The 23458-nt window shown below is 35.3% G+C and overlaps 1 protein-coding gene across 10 annotated transcripts in view; it reads right to left on the bottom strand.

Annotated features, from left to right (window-relative positions):
* The window catches only part of Robo2 (roundabout guidance receptor 2), a 1616745-nt gene that overhangs the window by 1250354 nt on the left and 342933 nt on the right, over positions 1–23458 (bottom strand). For 5 of the 10 annotated variants that reach the window (XM_063224742.1, XM_063224739.1, XM_063224745.1 and 2 more), the window contains exon 1: positions 4209–4873. The exons of 1 other annotated variant lie outside the window; for it this stretch is intronic. In XM_063224742.1, coding sequence (XP_063080812.1) covers positions 4209–4338 — 130 coding nt within the window. In that variant the 5' untranslated portion in view covers positions 4339–4873. Of the gene's footprint in view, positions 1–4208; positions 4876–23458 lie in introns of those variants that run through there. 4 more of the 10 variants (XM_063224737.1, XM_063224744.1, XM_063224746.1 and 1 more) reach the window with 2 other exon arrangements.

Genomic DNA, 23458 nt, shown 5'->3' with positions numbered 1-23458 from the left:
AGGATACAGCTCTAGGACATCTGATATGAGGGCCAGTACTAATGTAATACTAATAGTGTATTCCAGGAATAAAAGTGAAAGACAATGTGATTTACTAATATTTCTTCAAATCACAATGTCAAATTAATTTAGTATTTACAAAAGAATAAATCATCAGTAAAAATGTTCAAATTTCTGGCAAGTGTGCAGTCATAAGTTCAATTCCCAGTACCAAAAGAAACAAAGAAAGGTTCAAATTGTATTAGTAAAAATAATGATTTATTACACATTCCCAAATTATGTGAGATAGTAGACTGGGGTGGGAGGAGTACTTGCCAAAACAAAAAGTAAAATTTTTAGTAGTTCTTGCAATTAAGGAAAAGGTCAGAAGCAATCAAATAACAATGATATCATAAGTAATAAACACTATGAAATGGTTAATAATATTGTTTAAATTTTGAAGCAAAAAACTTCAAGAAAATTTCAATAAATGATTAATTTTGAAATATTAAACAGACCATGCAGATAATGACACGCTTTGAATTCCCTCTGTTCAATCTTCAACGCACCTGAAGTGGAATAATTCGGTGCCATGCCATGTGGCCACAGTACATTCTCATTATTCATAAAGGAGAAAACTTAACTGCCAGAGATTATTTTTGGTTTTGTTTGTTCATTTTGCTCAACACAGATAGACAAGGACAACCAGCTACCATAACTTATAAAAGGAAGCAAATAGGACATTTGTGTGAGAGTCTTCAGTGTCATCAAGCTTCGGGAAATTCACACAACACTGCCCTCGCTGAACTCTTATGTTGAGATTACAACTGGTATATGAACTCACAGACTGGTTCAAGAGGTAAAAATAGAGTTAAGGTCGGTTGATTGGGAGGATGGGGGGCAGGATAAAAAGACAATGAGGGTTCCCCATCTAAGTTTGATTAGCAGTTACTCTAACTGATCGGTGTTCATGTTGGACCACATAGTCTTTGGCTTTAGTCTGATCCACGCACATATTTAAGGCCTATATTTCCATTTACACTAATTTACCTCCCATTTAAATCATTAGTAGCTAGAAATATGAAAACTTAGCTTAAATGTAATGTTCATTAGTACAAATATAGATGTTATCATATATACTTCATTATACATACATTACATATTTAGACTGTTTATATATAACCCATTTTTGTAAGATACATGTATACATGTACCTATTTTCCAACATAAACTTTTCTGCAGAGTTATGTTCACTGGAATGAAATAGTTCATGTCTTTTAGTCTTTTTTTATCCCCAGTGAGGTTAACTGAATGTAAAATAATTAGGTTCTTCAATTTTAATGAAGATGATGTCAGCAATGTAGTTAGGATTTCCAGTTAGTTTATCATGAATGCAAACTCCTATGATCACTTGTATTATGCTCTGAACTAATCAGATGAGACACCCGCTTTCCCTTAAGGAATTTATGTATTGTGATTAAATGGAAGAGTCTGTGCCTCAGGGAAAACTTGCTGGCCTACTAACCTATATTTGCAAATCATACTCATTGATAAACTTAAAACTGCCTCGGAAGCCAACAATAATCAGCAGTATTTCCAAATGTCAGTTTGAAGCCAATTTACAGACATTTATTTTATACTGCCAGGCCATGTGTTGTGTGTAGCATTCTTTATAGGTCATAGCTATACACTGTTTATGATGCCACCACTCCTGAACCCTGCCCCAACAACCCCTTCGTTCAGAATAATGACCCCTGTTAATACAACAGAAATGGAAATTGTTGGTGTGGGCAGGCTGCCATACGGAGGTTGACAGCTGCTCAATCAGATTAAGACAAATAGAATGTGCATGCAAAAAAAAAAAATCATTTCAGAAGAAAAATGTTGTTTTCCAGTTTTTTTTCAGGCATATTAGAAATAATGGATCAGTTGTAAAGATTGTTCTCCAAATGTTTAAACTCCATATAGTATTGGTAAGAAGAAAACCACAAAAAAGTTAAATAACCTTCACAATTTTATGTTTTAAGCTTTGATCATCATTTCCTCTAGCCATACTCTTTAATTTAAGCAGATTATTTCTTCCCCCACCTCACCACATACGTACCTTGTATATACACACATCATACCTCAGCCAAATACCTTAAAAATAATAAAGACCTCTGCTTTCTGCAAAGGAAAATAAGGTAGGAAACATTGTCAAAATATGCTTCTAAAGACTACATAATATGCCACCAAAAAGTAACAGAATTTACAACCCACTGAAAGATAACACATCACCATCAACACCCAAGCTCATGAATAAATAAATATTTACAACGTGTACATATGCATATCAAGGCAAGGCTACGTTGCAAGAGCTTTGAGAGTCTGTGTAACATATTTATGCAATTCATATACAGCGATAAACTGAAGCACTAAAAAGGAAATAAAGTGTAGTCAACACATTTAAAGTTTTCCAGCAACTTCTCTGACCTTTCCAAAATACCCTAGTCTCTTTTAACAATAAATGAAATGTGTGGCTATGATTGCCTATTCCTGAACTTGACTGAGTCACATCATCAACATACAGCAGAGCTAGCAAATTTTGAGCTGAGCTAGTTAGAGTACATTGGAAAAAGTAGTGATATGTTCAAAGACGAAACATTTCAGACCTGATTTACAAATGAAATCCAGTGCATCTGTATTTAAAGCTGTGTGGAATGCATAAATGGCTAGAACCATACAAGCATTTTGAAACAAATCTTTCTGACTAGTTTCATAACTTTTCTACAATATTTTAGCTATTTAACTTTCTCACTGGATATATAGAGCCCCAGATCTACTGTAGAAGTTTAACACAGGAAATTAAACTTTGACATACTATGAATGCCACCTGCCTTTGAAAAATGAATATAATACAAATTAAAACTCCTGACATCCCCTGGAGTCAATAACACCATACGTCTCCATATCCCAAGCCACCAAAAACCTGCCATGCAGGTTACCATAAATAACAAGTTGCACTGTGCAAGAAAAAATTCCACTGATAACACCTGGCAATACAGTAATGTGGTGATAATTTACAAGGCCAAGATCATATGCCTCACCACTCCCTAGGGTGGTTATTCACCAGCCACTGAGGCCAACAGTCTGTAGGAACTCTTCCTGGGGAGGTACAGTAGGTAGAGGATTTGTGATGTCTTTAATGTAACAAAGGAAAAACTGAGATCAAACTAAAAGAGCATGCATGTTTAGAAATCCTACTGAGAGTCTGTGATAAATTATTAAAACTTCTTGTTAATGTTCATACTTCTCTTTAACCTCAGTGCTAACACTGACAGTATAGCAAAGGAGGGAAGAGACCTGAACAAGGTGGTTTTTTTTTTTTTTTTTTTTCCCTTTAGAGCTAAGATTAAAAAAAAAAAAAAATAGGTACAAAGAATGCTTCTGCAAAGCAACATCCTCAGATATCTTCTATCAAGATTTTTCCAAAAATACAAAAACACTCCCCTGAAAGTCACTCCTAAAATATTTCTGCAGCATCATTTTGGTTTTCTGTATTCACAGAACACAAACCTTGATAACTCGTGGTGTTATAAACAAATGGCATTCACAGGAAGCAAAGCCAACTGAACTTTACAAAAAGGTAAATTCAAAGTCTCAAAAATTCTCCCCCATCTCTGAGTAATTTTTGACAGCAGAAGAAAATAGACCACAAACCTCCAAAGTACCGAAAGCCTTTTTACTCATTTAGCAGATTTTTTCAATAAAGTTAATAAAATTTATCCTTATTAACATTTCAACACTGATTGAATCAGCTAAAAATCAGTGTTGGTAGAAGTGCATTTTCAAACATCCTTCTGATCATTTCACAAAATGTGCCAGCAATTCAGGGATCTAGCATATTTGAAATCTCTTTCTTTTTTTAAAAGACGCAGCTCCCTTAGGATAACATACATATCTTTGCATCAGATCAGCATGCATCTGGCTAGATGTCTAGAGTCTCCCTGTTGGAAACAATCATTGTAATGCTTTGAGAACCAGGCAAACCAAAAATTGCAAACACATATTTATATCAGTAAGAAAGGAAAACTCTACTTGCTAGCCACCTACAACCCAGATCTCCTTCCTGAATTAAAAAGCTGATTTCAAACAGAAGCAGCATCTCGGCCCTTAGCTGTCCTCAAGTTACCATTCACTAGCCTTGCTAACTCCATTCAGATCTTTAGCACAAAACTTTCATCACTTACCCCCCTTCCAAGGTTTTCCTTTCCAGGGGGTCCTGGTCAGTTTGCTCAGAGTTGGTCCCAAGAAGAAGAACATCAAAATGCAGAGAAGTTCAAGCCTAGTGATTTTCCCCACTTTCTCTGATGATAACATTTCCACAAGAAAAATTCACAAAATTTCTCACATCCTCTTCCCTCCCGGTTATGAAAACAGAATTAATCATGGAAAAACCTGAGGTAGGTGTTGTTTTGCCATCTTTAACACTGAAGAAGCAGCTTTCCCGTGTAGCCCTGAGCCAAGCTACATTTCTCACAGATCCGGCTCCTGCTCTTCAGTACAGTCAGCCCTGCTTCTACTCCAGGAGCTGTAAAATAATTTCTGTTCTCCACTCTGCTTTCAGTGGGAATATATTCCTCAGTGTGCTGGGTGAGTCTGATTGAAAATGATAAAAACAGGAATGTCTGTGTCCAGCAGAAAAGAGAAAAGATGTCAGGATTGTGTGGAAAAGATGAGAAGCAGTTGTACTGACAGCTTTCAGGCTGCCTGTGTGATCCTAATAGCCGTGCAACCAACCAAATTGCTCTTTTAAGAGTAATAAGGATTCAGTGAAAGCCGGTATCACAGCCACTTGGGTTGGTAGTGCTGGGCTTAAAAATCACCCAGACACTGCTACCGATAGCCACTGCTTCAGCTCAGCTTCCGAATATGAAAGACTGAGCAAAATATAGTATGCACAGAGGGTAGTTAATCTATTATGTGGCTAGACAGGGATTCCAGCAATGTGGTGCAGCAGACTCAGAACTTAAAATGTGCTTAATTTTTTTTTTTCTTAAATTCACTTCATGATATGACAATGGGCTTGCATCTGCACCAATTATTCATAAAAGGGGTCTGAAATATTTATTAGATGAGCAGCAACAAATGTACATTTTTTTCTCCCCAACAATAAAGCAGGAAAGGCAAGTTCTTAATAGTTGTAGTTCTCTTATTAAAGTCAGTTTATTATGGCATTCTTCTATTCTCCCTAATGACCACAGTGCAATGTTATAAACAAACTTTTGGATATATCATACAAACTTTGTCAAGGCCATGTTAATCATGCATGCAGGGAAGCACTTTTTAAAGCATTTTCAAATATCACCTTGGAAGTGCAAAAAGCTCTCTAAGTGTCTCAGTATTTCTCAAATATACTTATAAATATATTAGTGGTCATAAGCTGTAGTCATAATTAATGATAAAGCATGTGACTGCCTCTGGATTAAGAGGAGGTAAAGTCATATCAAATAAAAGTAATTTGATATCTATCACCTAAAGTGAATTAACATAATCAGAGAATTCTGGCCAGGATTTTACATCTCTCCACATCTTAGCATTTTCCATATCATCATTGATTCCCTTAACCAATGGGCTACAATACATGAATTATGCCTTTATGTACTTTAAAATAATCACTTCCACTATTATTATAATTACTGATTTCATGATGTTACCACTTTCAAAAAGGGATAAATTGCCCTTTTCAAATCATATTCTTGGAAAAGATACTTGATAGAACTGCACATTATATTTTTAAATTTAAAAATTAAAGTTGCTTTGGGATACAAAAGAAGTAATGTTTGTCAACAAATATAAAACAGCAAATTCTCAAACTATGGCATATTCAAGAATAATAATCCACCTTTTGTTCAACTTTTAATTGAAAAACTGAGGAAGATGAGAAAAGTTTAAATAATAAACATTTTACAAATAGCAAACAATATTTTAAGTCTGTGAGTACTTCACAAGGATGAATCTGTTTATTATCCAAATTTCCTTTTATTCTTTACATCACTCCTCTTCTTGTTTACCTGACATATTCCTCTTTAAATAAAGGTGAACTGAAATTAGTGGAAAGAACTGGCCAACTTCCTTATCACAATCTTCTGAGGAAAGATCCTAGAACCATTCTCATTTACTGTCTACTGACTGCCTTCCATTTGAAAGAAATAAAAATTAGCCAGGTTTTAGTTTGTAATGACTACTACCTCCTAAAGTAGAAAACAAAATAGACTTAATCATAATTAAAGTGTAGTTTAGGATGCTGAATGATTTTGAAGGAGCTGGTCTGAGGATAGCAAAAGCATTCTTTGCTGAACATAGGATACAGGTGGCCAGGTTGACTCTCCCTGGATATTTCATGTTTAGATTTCCAAGTTTGCTTCCTTTCCAATGACCCATAGTAAACATCAGACCATAGGTCTCTCTGGGAGTGTAAATAGAAATGAAATTGGGAGACTCAAACTACTGTTGTGCATGCAGAGAAGGCCATTCTCTTCCAAAATCCAACTGGGTGAAGCCTGACATTTTCTACACACCAGAAAAGAGAATTTAAAAAAATCTTCTGTGGGAATCATAGGGGGTAGCACGTAAAATGCACATGGGTAGAATTTGAGGAAAAAGGAAAGACTGAAAAGAAAGTCAGTCAATATGAAACATGTACACATAGATCTAAGTGTAGAAGTACCTTTCATACTAAGGTATTATTGATAATTAACTAACATTAAAACTTCTATGAACTTTACATACATTAACTAACTTCGTTCTTATAACAACCCAATGTAGTAGAAATAATTATTATCTCCACCTAGTACACTGTAAACAGAGTCATGGAGAGTGTAAATTACTCACCCAAAGTTGTATAGCTATGTTTTAGGTCAATCGTAACCCTTTACTGATCATTGTGCTATGCACTTTGCTAAACTATTTTTTTTGTGCTCAATCCTTCTCTATTAGTTTATCAGGAACATCTTAATACAAATGAGTAACAAGTACTCTAATGATAAGATATTCAATATGTGTCCTGTTCTGTTTGAATACTTTACATATTTTAGTTATATCATCTTGAAAACAACTTTGTCAGATGTGTCTGTCAACATATGCAATATGCAAGTTATTTGTCCAATGTTATGAAGCAAATAATTGACAGATCCAGGATTGAACCTAGTACGAAATTAGTTTTAATTGTTTTGTGTCTGTTTCCTAGAGCCTAGTACAAGAGCCTGGGGAAATCAGACAGGAGTGAAGGCGCCTAGAAGATGAGACAGTTAGGGAGAGTGTGGAGGAACTAGAAATGTCCACTGGGGATTGGCAGCCCCAGGGAGGTCTATAAATGGGAAAGTACGAAAGAAGTTCCCATTGAGATAAACAATTAGTAGAAGTTTCTTCACCACTTGCTTGTTCTCAAAGGAAAGCATAAAAGTTCTAGCAAGACTTGATGTAAAGATAGTTACAACATAATAAAAGTTTTAATGCAATCCATAAGGAATTGTTGAAATAACTGCAGAGGAGAGCTATAAAAGAAGTTCCTATTAAAGTAAAAGGGAACAGAGGAAAGAGAATTGGTTCAGGTAGCACACAACAGCAGAGGAGGTGGCCCTCTGACTAGTAATCAGAGGGTTAAGTATAGAAGACTGGGCTGTGTCAGACAGAAGGTAGCAGACGATCCTGGCTGAGAGAATGGCATCAACATATTCACAGAGATGCAAAGAAGGCTCGGTCCTTCTAGGAACTGTCAGCAAAGCAGTATGCCTGGAGTACAAAACATGAGTGAACACCTGGAAATTAGAGGTAAGGGCTAGATTAAATTTTAAAAAATACAACAGTTAAAGCACTTATAGTTTATTGTTGCTGACAGAGGACTTATATGAAGGAAATTACATGATCTGAAATAAATCTTCCAAAATCTTTGGAGGTGCATATTGGTGAAGAGTCGAATAGGAAACAGAAAATAGGGATGAAAATTTAAAACTTAAAGTAATGTTCTGGTAAAGAGATATTTTGGAAAGGGAATTGAAAAAGTGACAATAAATAGGATAAAATTACTCTGAAATACTTTAATGTTTATTGTCAGCATTCATTACTGGAATAAATGTTTAATTACCCTCCTACCTAAAATCAGAAAAATGCTAGATATTTTAAGATTACTCAGGTAAAATTACTGTTACCACGACACTTGTATCCTTAAACAATTTTAACAAAAATGATACAAAGAGAAATGGCTGGGAAAGTTTTGAAGTATTTAAACTCTCTTCTTTAATCATGTCCTTATAAATTTAATTTTTATCTTGCTAGCATTTCCTCTAACCTTGCCACCATTAAATAAGATACAGGAATCTTTAAAATTATATTTATTTTTATTCTATTACTACTACCTCTTCTAGTCTAATTGTGCTCCCTAACATCGTATTACTTATGCACAGTATCTTGTTTTTCATTAATTTTACTAATAATGATATGATTTCACTAATGTCCAATGCTATATAATAACAACATAACAAGAGTTATGCTTACCACTCATTTTATTATTGAAAAATAGGAAGTACAACTTTAATGAGTATACAACCAAAAATATCAGTATGTTTTTAAAAGAATTTGCTAAATTTTGTACCAAAACATTGCTGATCTGGCTAATTTTGCTTCTTTTATTAAATGTGGTTGAAGACATAGACAATCTCTTTTCTGATTTTGGTCATTAAATGATCCTGTGCCTCATATTGGAGGCAATTTTATCCATGAAAGGTCATTTGTCAATGTCTGACTACTGTTTTTGCTTATCACAATGGAAAGTGGACTGGTAAAAATATGGTACTAAGATATACAGTGGGAAGAGTCTGAAATGCTACTAAGTATCCGAAATACTTACACCAGTTGTTGCAACAAAGAATTATCTGACAAAAAAAAAAAAAAAAAAAGACTACAATATAAGACTGAGAAAGATGGAGGCATCCACAGCTTCTCTGATCATAAGATAATAATCATTCTCACCATCATTAGGTAGATTTGGAAGCAAATTTTGTTTTTGAGTTCAGCTTGCTAGATAACCATGGACCACTTAGTATCTTATGTTCTCCAGCAGGAGCAGTGCCAATACTCTTATTTGCATTGTTCTGCTTCAGAAGAAGCCTCACGTTTCTCTGACTGTTCATGGGTCAAAAAAGTGTTAGATTTACTTGGCTTGAGTACTGGAAGGGATACGGTAATGCATGTGTGATCAGTACCAACCTTCCATGTCCAAAATATTACCCATGACCTTTACGTACCCAAAAGCCAGAGAAAATCATCTAGCCTAATTTAGGTTTATGACTCTCAAATTATTGTCCCTTTTACTAACTTGACAATAATTAATCTTCACAAATTGTAGGTTTTAGTATTAATAAAAATATTTATAATATATTGACAAGCAGTCATAGTAAAATTTAAGTGGGATTTGATAAAGGATAGAGTAGAATATTTACCATAGAATTACATTGGTCATTCTTAAAGATCTCAGATGACTTCATTAATACATATAAAACATATGTATTAGTCATTAATTACTTTATTACTCCCTAACTCTTCAATATTAAATTTTAACTATATAAGTCAAAATATAGATCTGAATATTTCAATGCCTCTTTAAAGTATATTTTAATTCTCTATATGCACCATGTTTTTTTCTTAAACAGAGACAAGTAGACTATATCTGTTTAATCTCAGTCTATTGCACTGGAAACATAAATCATTACACACAGTAAATTAGAAAAATTCTTGGCTTTTGTCCATGCTATGGTAATATGTAATATGAGTTAATTTTACTTCCAGGATCAAATAGGTATAATTACATATGTACCAGGTCAAATAGCCATGAATGAATAGTTCAGTTATTTACTGTGATTGAGAAACTCACTGTGGTTGAAAAAAAACTCTGGTTGCAGCAATCATCTCTCTTCATTGTTACAGGGAAATGTTTAGAAAGATATTTTTTTTTCCTTTTTCCTTTGTAAGGGGCTCTGTAGAGTGAACATCCCTGAGTTCCTCTGCTGATTTAAGACCCTGCTGCACCTGTATATCATGGGGTCGCACACTGGTTCCCATTCCATCAGCCCACAGTTAGAAGAGACAAGCATGCACATTCTATAGAGACCAGGCAAGCTCTGTTAGTTGACCTTTCCAGTCATTTCGTGATATTGCATTGCATTCTTCTTATTATCACTTCCTTTTCATTAAAAAACTGAAAGATTATATATCTCATTTGAGGGTTCTAGTTGACTGTAATTTTACGATGGTCTTAAAACTCCTAGTGAAAAAGGAAGCTTAATAATATGCTCTGTCTAAGCTAGCTTTGAAAAGTAAATCTAAATGTAACAGATTCATGAGAATTATTGGGTAAACTTATTAGGATAGCACTTGGATTTGATAGAACAGATTGTGCACCAGGATGCATGAGAGAAAATTCTTCTCTGTAACTCTAAACGCAATCCTACTCCAAAGTTGAGTAACTACTTTGGAAGTAAAGCTTAAACATCCTGCATTTGCTATGTAGTACTTACTCCTTATCTTTATATACATATTGCTAAAATAAAATTGATTCAAGTTTAAAACTTTTTAAATGAATGAAATTTAATATATTTGAGGAATATGTGTGAAGAATTAATTTCAGGCCTATGTTAACACATATTTAACCTAAGTTGCCAATGATTACATGGCTTCTCTGTAAAAAAAAAGCCCAAATATCTCTCCTGGAAAGAGGTCCAAGTGATTTTCTAGAGAATAAACCTTGGAATTAATCAAATATGCCTGAACCTATAAAAACATACTTTTCTCTATCTTCGATATTTCCTCGGGCTTATGTAAAGTTCATTTAAAGGACATTGCTAGAAAGCTTGACATGGTCTATTGGCTATGCTACATCAATTACATAAAATGTTTCATATCTGCAGGAGATATCCATGGGATATATATTAAAGAGATATAATTTCCTTTTAATTTTTATAATAAATATATACTAACATGATATATAATTTGCTACAAAAGTATAAAATCTAAATAGTCTTTCAAGACAAAGAGCACAGACACTAAATCATAGTGTTACAGCATCTCATGAGGATGCTTGCAGAGTATGTGTTAGTATATATAGTTGATTCTGCAGGTGACTTTCCCCTGAGCATTCTTAAAACCCTTGGGATACCATAACATTTTGACTTAAATGCTAAGTCTTCCAAGGCAATTGGTTCTGTATTGTAAGTGTTGAAAATATCAGATAAAACTGTTGCAGAGATAGCTGCTTCTTTATGTGAGCAAATAACAGTTTTCAGATTATTTATAAGCTAAAGGAGAGTATGAATTTTAAACAAAAGTAGTATCTAAGAAATGTAAAACTGAGCATGTTTGCAATGTTTTTACTATCTATTACTGCCTTCTATTACCAATTAGGAAATGTTACAGGAACAGATATAGGTCCATTGTGTCGCTGTATAACTATAGATCAGAAATAGTCCCCATTTCAAAAATAATTCAGGATCCAAGCTGTTCTCCCTACCCATAGACATCAACACGAAGTAGGGTGTGACATAGAACAAAAAGTGACAGAGGTGCAGAGGCTGTCTCTCAGAGTGCTATAGGAAAATGGCCTTATGCCATTTTTGCTTACAATCTATTAGCCATATATATGTGGCTATATATAGATATAGATATATACTCAATTTTAATATAGATATAGATATAGATATATACTCAATTTTAATACTCATTATTTATTTATGCAATGTCTTCACATGTGGCTTTGGACCACGCAAAGAATATCAAACCTAATCATCAAGATACCTCAAGTAGAATTTGTAAACCTAATCATCAAGATACCTCAAGTAGAATTACAGATTTGGGTGATTAGGGAGCAACTTGGTTACAATGAAAGATACAAAGTGAAAGCTTTATCCTGGGTGCAGCTGAGTTCAGTTAAAATTCTTCAGTATTATTTATTTGAGAAAAGTGAAGAATATGTTTTAGAGAAAATCTAGAAGTCTTTGCTATGGGATGTCATAATTGACAGACAGTAAATAGGCCTTTAAAAATAACTGTAGTGACTTTCATCTGTACCACTACTTGAAGTATCATATAAAATAAAGTAAGTAGATAGTGAAAATATCTTTTATCATATTCTCATACAATCTCAAAATCATATCAAATGAAAACTTCACAAAACACAAGCTGGCAAACATTACTCATCCCTTCAAATTATATTAATGATTTTTTTTCCTACAAATACTACTTTTGCATTGATCTGAAATGTTTCATATAAAACCTTTATTTTCAACTATTCATTTTAGTCTCTCTCTTTAAGGTGATGCTAAACAAATATTTTTGTTCTTCAACAAGGTAATTATTGAAATAGTAAGAGAGAACTTATCTGCTCCTATAGTCTTCCCCTTAAAAACAGCTTCAGGTCAAATAATCTATTTTCATTTAACACAAGTTTCAGATTCACTATCCTCTAAGTAATCCCCTGCTTTGGGTTTCTGGATGCTATTAAGTTTGTTAAAGTCTATCTTAGCATCTGATTCATCCCAAAGAAAAAGGCTTACTACAATTTTTTCCCTGTAATTCAAGCTGAACTAAACATAACAGAAATGATCCAGCAGCTGTTCATAATAACGCCCCCCTCCTGTCTCCACCCCTATCTCTCCCATTGTGGTAGATGGAAATGCTGTCATATGACAGAAACATGCTTCACAGTTACTTCTGCAGTCCAATGTCCTGACTCTTCTAGCATTAAGTCTAATGATCTTGACAAGAAAAAAGTCACCTGGCTCCATTTTTTTTTTTTACTATTACATGTTCTTTTTAATGACCATAGGGATGATTCCTTAACCTCAGAAAGTTCCAGAAAGAGTTGATTTCTTTGCTTTGCAGTTAATCATTCCAATTGCTTATAAATGATCTCAAAATAATGCCTTAATGTAATTATGCTTAATCATACTATTTCTATACATATTGATATGTTAAGGTTTATATTCATATATGTTGTATATATAAGCATTAATTCTTAAGTAGGAGAATTTATTAATCAATCATTCTTAGCGAAATAGCTTCTCATTAGTTCAGCGTCAGATTAATTAATTCATCAGGAAATGAGTGATACACAGTCCTACTCTTTTCGTCCTAATGGTTCCATCCAGAAGACATGCTTGATATACCTCTCAAGAAGGAGCCTGCTTTCTGTTCTTGTGGAGGCTGACTATTAGCACTGGATCAGATAACCATTCTTGTGGAATAAAAGAAATATGGACTGTAATTTTTCTTTCATACAGGTCTATTTCAAGTCCATGAGAATAGTGTGTACCATTTAAGATTGCAAAAATAAATGAATGATTTAAGGAGAGCCATAGCCTACCATTGGGGTTGAAATGGATGTCTTATAAATAATGGCAACCAAACATTCTAGGAAGAAAAGTTCTTATCACTACAAGAATGACATTCCAATTGGATTTATTCAAGGAAGTGAGTGAGTTATTAAAATGTTTCCTTCAGGTAATTTACAGAATGGAAATGTCTAACCTTGTGTCAACTGCTCCATCTGTGCCTTTGGCTGAATATCAGTTAGCAAGTTACTACCAACTGTCTGAGGCAGCTAAGTGGTAAAGACAGACACCAAAACCTCTGCCCTTTATCACACAAGTCTAGATGGCAATGTACTTATGTATCCAACTACCTTTTCAGTACGTACAGTTGATTATAATGGTAGTGAAAAATTTAAGATTGCTCACCTCCACAGATCTTCACCCACTTATCCTCAACCACAACCACTATCACTCTGAGATTAGGTCACTTTATATTGCAAAAGGAATATTCTGAGGGAAATTAGTATGATGACACTAGACCTTTAAAAGAAGAGAACCTTTTCAAGCTGTATAAAAGAGATCAAGACAGAGGTGGGAGTCAGAAAGACTGAAGAAAGGGAAGGACTGGAGAGATTAATGTCTTTAAACATGGGAGAACCATGCAAAATGACCAGATGGTGATCACTTTGTTAACAACCAACAAGAAAATGGGAATTTCAGCCCATGACCAGCAGAATTTGAGAACAACCTGAATGACTGAAAAGGGACTATTTTTTGTAAATTATATATCAGAATCTGGATTGAAAGAAGTCTTGACTTTTGGTAATGAAACCTTCAGCTGAGAATTCAGCCAAGCCCACATGGACTTCTGAGCTAAAATTGTGAGGCTTATTCATTGGATATTTCTTTATCATTTTATTGATATGAATGATTGCATTCATCATCAGAAATTTGTACCTGTACATAATATATTGTGAGTCTTCTTTTTTCCTCAGTCCTCTCCCCTTCCTTTCTCCCCTCTCCATTTTAAGGTGTTGAAATTGTGGTCATTTGTCATATGGCCATAGATTGCTTATAGAGTTATCTAATAAGAATCTCCAAACTGTCTATATATCAACTTCTATTATTCTCTTCCAGGCACATTTCTCCACCCACTTCCTTTCATTAAAAAAAAAAAAAAAATGAGTTCCATTCATTTAGTTGTTCAAACCAAAACCCACCCAGAGTCACTGTTACATATGTTCTTTCAAATCTATAAGAGCAATCTCCAAGCCCACTTGACACTATGTCTGAAAAATATTCAGAATCCAACAGTCCCCTTTTTTCATCTCCCCCACTTCAGCCTGAATCACAAACATCTCTCACCTTTGACCATGAGTAGCAGCTCACAGGTGATCTCTCTAATCTTCTATACATCTTGTCCCACAATAGGCAGCATGATATTTGTAAAAGTTAAGCTGCAGCCTATCTGCATGTCACTTCTGAAAACCCTAAGTCCTCTCCCATGTAAATCAGAATAAAATCCTCTGGCAATGACCTGGCAGGTTTTGCATAATCTCCCCCTCCCTATCTTGTCTGACCCTGACTTTTCCTTTTTTCATGCACTTACTTTATTATGCTAGCCTTCAGGATTTTTTTTTTTAAAACAATCTATAGCCCAAATGCTTTTGCCCTGGAATGTTTGTTTTAAAGGCAATTTAACTTTCTTTTAGCTTTACCAATTCCCTTATTCACTTCAGGGTTTCGTTTAGATTTTACCATTCAATGAAATCCACTTACTCTGGCTTCAAGCAACCTGCCTCTCTCATCCTTGACTCTTTCTCTTTCTAGATATGCCTTATCCTGCTGTGACTTTTTTCTATAATATTTATTAATTTTACATGCCAAACGCCCTATTTCCTGTGTTTTCTATTTATTTCACATCTGTCCTAGGATGAAATAAAAGCTCCTTGAAGACAGAAATTTTTATTATTTTTATTCATAGATTTGTCTGCCTAAAGAGTCTAGTTATGCAGCAGGCAGAAGATCTCACTACAGTGGTGAGAAATTAATGAAATGTAGGAAACGAGGGGAAAAGATTAAAGAAAACATATTCTACAGATCTTAAGCTATATGGTACACCTGGTAGAGGCACCATTATCAAAAGGACACTGTAAGTAATATAGAAACTAATCATATCTTGGATCTATTAGCCATAAACTTAAAGAGAACATAAGGTCATTCTTGTAGTGATAAGAACTTATGTTCCTAGAGTATTTGGTTGCCATTATTTATAAGACATCCATTTCCACCCAATGCTAGGCTATGATTCTTCTTAATAGAACATAATGAAATGGTACATTTCTTTGGAAATATGTATGAAAGTGATAGAAGGATTATTGCTCTAATAATTGGGGTCAAATGGTGATATTTTAAGTTATTTAATCATTCTCACTTTTAAAAGAATATAGAATATATGAAGGATATAGCATATATAAATATAATTTACATATAAATATATATACTTACATATATATATGTATGTATAGCATACAACCATGTAGCTCAAGAAGATTCTCAAAATTCTCCTGTATTCAGAGTTGGGGCTGTTGGAAAGTGCAGTCGTGGAATCATAGGGGTGCTATTCTCATAAGCAATCTAATCCATTAATAACAACACATATCTGAATGTGTTGTTAAAAGTGGGGCCTGATTGACAGGGGTGAGTCACTGGAAGGGTACATGTTTGTGCCCTGGCTCTCCTCTTTTCTTCCTGCTTCCTGGCTGTCACGGGCTGACTTGAGCACTTTTTCTCTGCAAGACGCTTCTGCAATCCTGTTTCTTCCTTGAATGCAGCCAAGCACAGATTTAACTTTGTGAATCCATGATCCAAAACAAACTTCTCAGGCCGGAAGTTTAGCTCAGCGGTACAATTGTCTGCTTGGCAAATGTGAGGAGGTCGTGAATTTGATCCCCAGCACAAAAACAAAACAAAACAAAACAAAACAAAACAAAACAAAACAAACAAACAAAAAAACCCCACAAACCTCCTCCTTTAAGAGTTGCAGGTGTCGAGCATTTCGTCCCAAAAAGTTAAATATATATTAACTTTCACATACATTTTACATATATAAAAGAAAGTTGTTTGCAAGATTAAATGGAAAAACAGATTAACAATATCTGGTAAATAGTATATGCTCTAAGACTTTTGGATTTTTTGCCTTCTGTGGATTTGTTGACTTTATATAGCTAAATAAGGAACAATGGTTTGGCTGTATCTTAGTAACAGCCTCTGAGATTGAATATCAGTGCCATGTATTAGGGGAGACTTTCCAAAATGTTTCCCCTACCCTGATTCCAGAACAAAACTCAGAATGAGACTCTATGTATGTAATTCAAACTGTAGGTACCTCGCCTCTAACATGGTGTTTTTAACTTGGAAACTTGAGTTTGTTGGTCTGTATTAGATCTAGATCCATCTTATCTACTGTAGACCCCTGAAATTTGCAGTTATATTTCCTAGAGCATTTGCAAATTGTTAAAAACTGCCAATTTCAAATATAGTCAGAAAAATGCCTATTTTTTTTTACAGTTTAAACCCTACCTATGCTGTCTCCTGCAGTTATGTAATTTAATTAGTAATGTACTGTATTAACAAAACCTTAGAAGGTGGAAGACTTTTTGGTGGCATCTTATGGCTTTAAGAACAAAACTAACAAAGCTTGAGATAGCTACCCACAGTAGAGCGCCCTCTTCTGATGTGGAAAGGCTGGTGCGTCTGCCAGAGAGGGCAGCAGGGCAGCTGTCTGCGGATGGAGAACTAAATAATGCTCTTGGATTAGCTACTTGCAAACCTTACACACACACACACACACACACACACACACACACACACACAAAGCAATATCTGAGGATATTTGTAGTTCCTATGAAATTGCTGAACTTTCCTCAATTAGTTAGGTTCTAAAGAAAAATCTGGGAAAAACTGAGGTCACACGCTCTGAATTGTGACTTCAATGGAGTATATTGTAACTTACTTTGATCTTTATTGATATATCTCACTTTTCATTTTTCATCCTCCTTTTCCCTTTGCCACATTTGTACAACCAAATATAGCTCATCTTTTAGCTCTGATAGAATCTGAAATAGTTTTTGCACAGAGAATTATTCACTGAATGTTGCTAAACAACTAAATAACAGACAGTTAATGGAAGCTTACACTTCCTCCATAAGAGCATTTTTAGGGAAACTTGTTTGATCACAGGGATCTGATTCTACCTGTCAGGATTTGGACTGATGAATATTTTCCTAGGAATCTTTAACTCTATTCTCTTGCAGTATCCATCTAGGGTCCGCCTTTAGGAACATCCTATATAACATTTTAACATTCGCTCTGCAGGAATAAAGTCAGCCAATCTATATGACCATCACTGAGCCTTGGATGTGTTCTTTTAGATCACTATTATTCTTTTAAAATATACATGTCACAGTATCCAGAAAGAAAGTAAAGCACTAGATTGGAATACAACTTCTCTACTAAACACACGTCTCAATTTATGTTTATCCTGAAATATTAATTAGAAATTAAATATACTTTCATATTTGTTTCAAATGGGTTAGTTTTTTTTTTTTTTTTTTTTTTTTTTTTTTTTTTTTTTTTTAAGGAACGATAAGATTTCTTCTATCCAAACTACTTTGACTTTCTTTCTTTAGACAGAGTTCTTAAAGCTGAAGCTATAAACATTGTTATCTTCCTTGGAGCTAGATAATTAGGCACTATTTTAAAAAGAGATGCTTAAAGAAGATACTTAAGCTCAAGTATGTAATAAATGACATATTCTGAAACATGGGTATTGTTATAGGCATGGGGAACTCTGCAAAAATATAATTAGATGGTGAGGGCTTTCTGCATGATAACAAACACTGAGTGGCTTAGTAAACATCTTGCTGAGGGAATCTCTAAGCACAGAACCAGCAGTACTAGAGGCATTATGAGGCACTTCTAACAGAGGACTATGGTGGACAAAACCTCTCAATACATGCCTGGGTCTCTCCTTTCACAGATGATAAAATGCAATTTCAGAGAGACAAAGTGGCTTCTTCTCAGCAAGAACGTTATCATGCAGTCTTAATTTCCTCATCTGCAAAAGGAGAGCTGCTAGTGTTTCCTCCTAGCATTAAAAAGCATGAAATTTTGCATGCAAGATGAACTCACCTATATCTGCAGAGACCATGTGGTAGGCATTTGCCCCTGTGAACTGACTGTAGGTTGAAGGAAGAAACATTGTTGAATGACTCATTCAGGTGCCTTAAATTCTGCTGCAAAGTACATTTCATCACTTCTCTTTATGCCCTCTTTTTAAAGAACCAGATATGATGCAAGAAAATAAAAATAATGTGGCAACACATAGTTAAGAAGATATTAGTCTAGATTTAATTAAGATGAATTTTAATATCTTTCTTCACACCATTTTAATTCTATCAAGTCACCTATCACCAGCTTTAAGACACTGAACCTATAAATTGTGTCTAGCTAAGTACCCAGATTTTTGGGGAGTTTGAAACTGGCAGGATACACAACCCCTGATGAATGGCCCTAATGCTATAATGAGAGGTCATAGGATCATTGCTGCAGAGGAAATATTTGTATGAGTCTCTATCTTTTCCAGGATTCCAATTTACTCGTGACTAGAAAGGAAGGCATTGTTGTGGATTAAAAACTGGTGATCAGTTTAACACCAGCTGGATTAAATCATCATATTAAGTATAGATGGCCTGCCTGAGGAAAGTTGCTAGCACAAAAGGAGATTTGGAGAGGAGGAACAGGGCATTGTGGGTTCTCCTAAGTGTTGCTGTTTGGAGCCTTTGGTTCTCCTGGAGGAGTTCATCATGGCTAGCTTCCCCTATATGAATTTGGCTATTTCCATCTGAGCAGCTCTGGACTTTGTCACTGAAAGTGGCTGTGGTTCACTTTGAGGGAGCTCTGTTCTTTACACTGAGTTGACCATGATACTTTCTTGCTCTGGAGGGGAAAATGGTTCCTGTTTAATCTCCAGGAGAAGCTTGTCACGCTGGCTTCCTGGCATGTGCTCCACTGTTCTCAACGTCAGAGATCCTCAAAACCTCACTGTCACTGAGGATGGCTGAGATACATTTCATGGCAGCCCTTTATTTCGAATGTCACTTCTCTGCTCCACTGTAGAGCCCTCAACCTCCCAGCACAGCTCCTTCACCTCACTGGCATAGACTTTCTAGCTTCCACCACTGATCTTCGGATCTTCCCGGTAGAGATCCATAAAACAGACTTGCATGAGTCCTTGTCATGGGCTCTAGGTCTTCAGATGGACTCATGTAGGACATGGGATCCATGCCTTTAGCTGAATTTTCTAGGTCTTTGGGGTTATGAACAGATTTCCTGCACTTTCTTGTATTTAATTCTGGGTAACCATTGTAAATTAATATTATAAATTCGTGTTCGGTATGCACTTGTTCTCCTTGTAACCCCTGACTAAATATATTGGAATATATAACACTTTTTAAAAAATGCCTTGAAGGAAATGAGATTAGCTCTTACTGTTGGGGCTGGGGAATGGTAAAAGTATTCAACCAAGGAAATGACACTGAAACAGGACAAATAGGATTTTCATCTGTATCAGTGAAAGAAAGCTAGGGACTGACAGGCAAATCTATAGCACTGGTATATTTGTTTCCCAAAGCTGCTCTAACCAACTGCCAGGAAACTTGGTGGCCTAAAGTAGTACAAACTTATCTCACGGTTTTGGGGACCAGAAGTCTGCAAATTTAGGTGCCAGCACTTCAATGCCATACTCACCTTACAGGCTCTCTGGCAGAATCTTTCGCCTCTTCTAATTTCTGTTGGTTGTTGACACAATACTTTTTTTGTTTGTTTGTTTGTTTTGGTTTTGTCATGTGGCTACATGACATGGAGCTCTGCCCCACCATCAAATTGTTTTCTGCTCTGAAAAGCTACTTTCCATACTAAGCCTCTTATAAGGACACTTGTTATTGGAATTAGAGTTCATCTGCATAGTTCAGTATGATCTTAAATGGATTATGATGTTAATATGTAGAAGTTCTAATGACTTATATTCTTCAAGATAAAATATCGTTTGCCTTTTTTAGCGGTTTGAGGTAAGTAGAATTTTGGTGTGAGAAAGCATCTTTTTCAGCCTGCCACAATGACATCGTGGGAAAGACTTTGTTAATGCACTTTGTTATAGCCTTTACCATCATTTTGTTTTGAATACCATTAAATTTTAAAACCGAGGAGTGGTTTGCTATGTAATCTTAACACTTGATATTCCCTTTTTAGGTCAGATAACAACCTGAGGAAAGATTAGGTGATTTATTTACATCACAAATAGGAATTAAAAGTACATTTAAATGACAAGTTCAGTATACAAATAGAAGTCATCCAACATTTGATGGCTTCTTGATGAAAGAGTTTTAGCTGTCAATTTTCACTCATGTTATCGAAAATACGAATTGTTCTCTCACATACACATATGCATCACATAAAAATGTAGCATATAGGTGTGTAAATTAATATCATTAAAAACTCCTTAAAGATTTACCCATAGAGAGCAGTCTTTTATAACTCCATTATACACATTTTACTGTGAAAATAGGAATGGGTATCTAACATAGTGTCTATAATGATGTATATGTTTGTATATGTTTCATAGAAATACAAATTTCTTGAGTACAAAAATTATAACAGTGATGAGAAAATTTTCCTCCACGTTGAATCTCTTTTAAATCACTCTCTGTAATAATAGTTATGGTGGCTGCTTTAAAAGCAAGTTTAACTTTTGTCTATTACTCTGGTCACCATTATTGCCTGAGGGAAAGGGAGATACAATCCATGAGCTGAGATATACTTTTTCAATAAGTAATTTAAATTAGAGTCTAATTATGTGTCTGAGTCACATAATTGTAGAGTTTTAAGCCACTGGAGTTGTACAGATTTTTCTTTTAAATTCTCTGAATTGAATATGTGAAATAAAAACTAAATATTTTTAAAGAAAATCAGAAAACTAAAAAGAATATTGGACTCAAAAGAAAAAAAAAAAAAATGTGTGTCTCACTTTGCAAACCCAAGGAAGTCTGAGCCTAACTCCGGAAAGTGATTTTGAGGCTATAGAAGTCTTGATTTCTACCATAGTTGTTTAGTACGGACTCTTCACCCAGTGTTCATATCCTATAGCTCACAAAAGCAACAACTGCTAGCAAACTGTCCTCTACACAATCTATCAGGATCAATCAGAATAGCCTCCATCTTTCTCTCTTCCTCCTCCCTGTTTGGTTTTAACCTGTTTTGACTCTTTCTTGCCTTTTTTGCTTCAAGGTCTTATTCCTGCACAGCAACCTGAATTGTTGTCTGTGTTTCCTCTTTCAGGGAACACATTTTCTGACTCACATCTTGGCATATGGGCCTGCAGAGTTTCTGGGTTCAATCTGGCCCCTTTGGCCTCTAGTGTCATTTTTACCTAGCAAGGGAAGGGCTCCCTGCCTGTGTTTCTCAGTCATTTGAGGATTAAATGCAGTTCCTTGATGACAGTGTTTGATTTTTCTGAACACTTTTTTTGCCCTTTAGAAGGGCAGGTACCCTTTCTAATTCCACAGCAACACAGGCTGGCGGACAAGAAGCCTACCTGACTACTGAGACCCTCCGGTCAAGTATGTTCCAGTTCAAATGTTGCTACTCTTACAGCCTAATACCCTTCTACAACTTCTTTTTCCCTGGTGGGCGAGCTGTAATATTTCAAGAGGGGTTTCTTTCCTCTTATTTAAAAACAATTTTATCTTTGTTTTTCGTACTTTACAAATAGTGTCCTAAGAAACTCAAAATGAGAACCATCGTTCCTGGGTGTGGTGGCACATGGCTGTAATCCCAGAATTTAGGAGACCGAGGGAGGAGGATCACTGCAAGTTTGAGACCAGCCTGGGCTACAAGGTGAGCTCAAGGCCAAGCTGAACTGCAAAGCAATACCCTGTCTCAAAAAAGACAAAAAACAAACAAAGAAACCCAAACAAACAGAATGAGGAGAGCTTTTTAAAAATTCTTATAATTTCTGACATCTGAGATTCAGAAACGTCTCTAAATGCCATTATAATTAGCATGATTCTATGTAATAAGGTAAGTTAATCAGATTACTACAAGGACATAAACTAAAATGGAAACATGATTCCAGATGACAAAAAAATTAGAAAAGAAAGAAATTTGGGAAAATCATACCCTCATTCATACTTAGAGTGCTCATTTGGAAACAGCATGTTTTCCACATTGTTCACAGACTGACAACCCTTCTTTCTTTAATTACACAGGGAACTGGCTGCAGATAACAATCTAAGTAGTCTACAATTCAGTGGTGAATCTACAGCATGCATGCTGCAGTGGGCTGTTTGTTTTCATTGAAAGCTCTAAAAGGTTCACCATCACTGGCCTATATTCTTCAGGAATAAAAGTGGCATGAAGGCTGGGGATTTAGCTCAGTGGCATAAGCACCTAGCTGGAAAGCACGAGGCCATGAGTTCAATACCCGCTTAAATAAAAAAAAGTGGCATGAGGTGCATTTGGTGTCTGGATTGACAGAACACTGAATCCCTTATTGCTTCTCATTGAACACTGAGTTGAACTGCTTCTCTGATAGTGAATGACGAGAGGGGTGTGGTGGAACACACTTGTAGTCTTGGCACTTGGGAGTTTGGGGCAGCACTTGCTTAAGACTGGTAAGGTCAGGACCAGCCTGAACTACATAGTGAGACCCTGTCTCAAAAAGCAAAATCAGTGAAACATTCACACTAACTTAATGGTTGTGAGAAGGACTCAGGTAGAGAGGAGACAGCTGCTGTTTAATTTTTGTGGACTGACAATGTCACTTGCCAACTAATGTCACATTCTCTATCTTGTTTGTTTCCTAATCAGTTTAATTGTCATCCTAAAGTGGACTACTTTTTAAAAAATACCAATTAAAAATAGATATGCGGTGTTTTTTATTGTTCTAAGTTTGTATCACAAGGAAGACAAACAATGTGTTAAATTTATCTGCTGGTGTTTTGAAACTGATAAACCTCACATTCAAATAGCAGCAGTTAACTCCTGAGTAATTCATTGTAGCAAGGACTATTGCATTTTAA

Source organism: Cavia porcellus, unplaced genomic scaffold (assembly GCF_034190915.1).
Source record: "Cavia porcellus strain 051 isolate PalLab524CR breed Dunkin Hartley unplaced genomic scaffold, mCavPor4.1 scaffold_15, whole genome shotgun sequence".
Lineage (NCBI taxonomy): Eukaryota > Metazoa > Chordata > Mammalia > Rodentia > Caviidae > Cavia > Cavia porcellus.
This window is presented reverse-complemented; position numbering and strand designations above follow the sequence as displayed.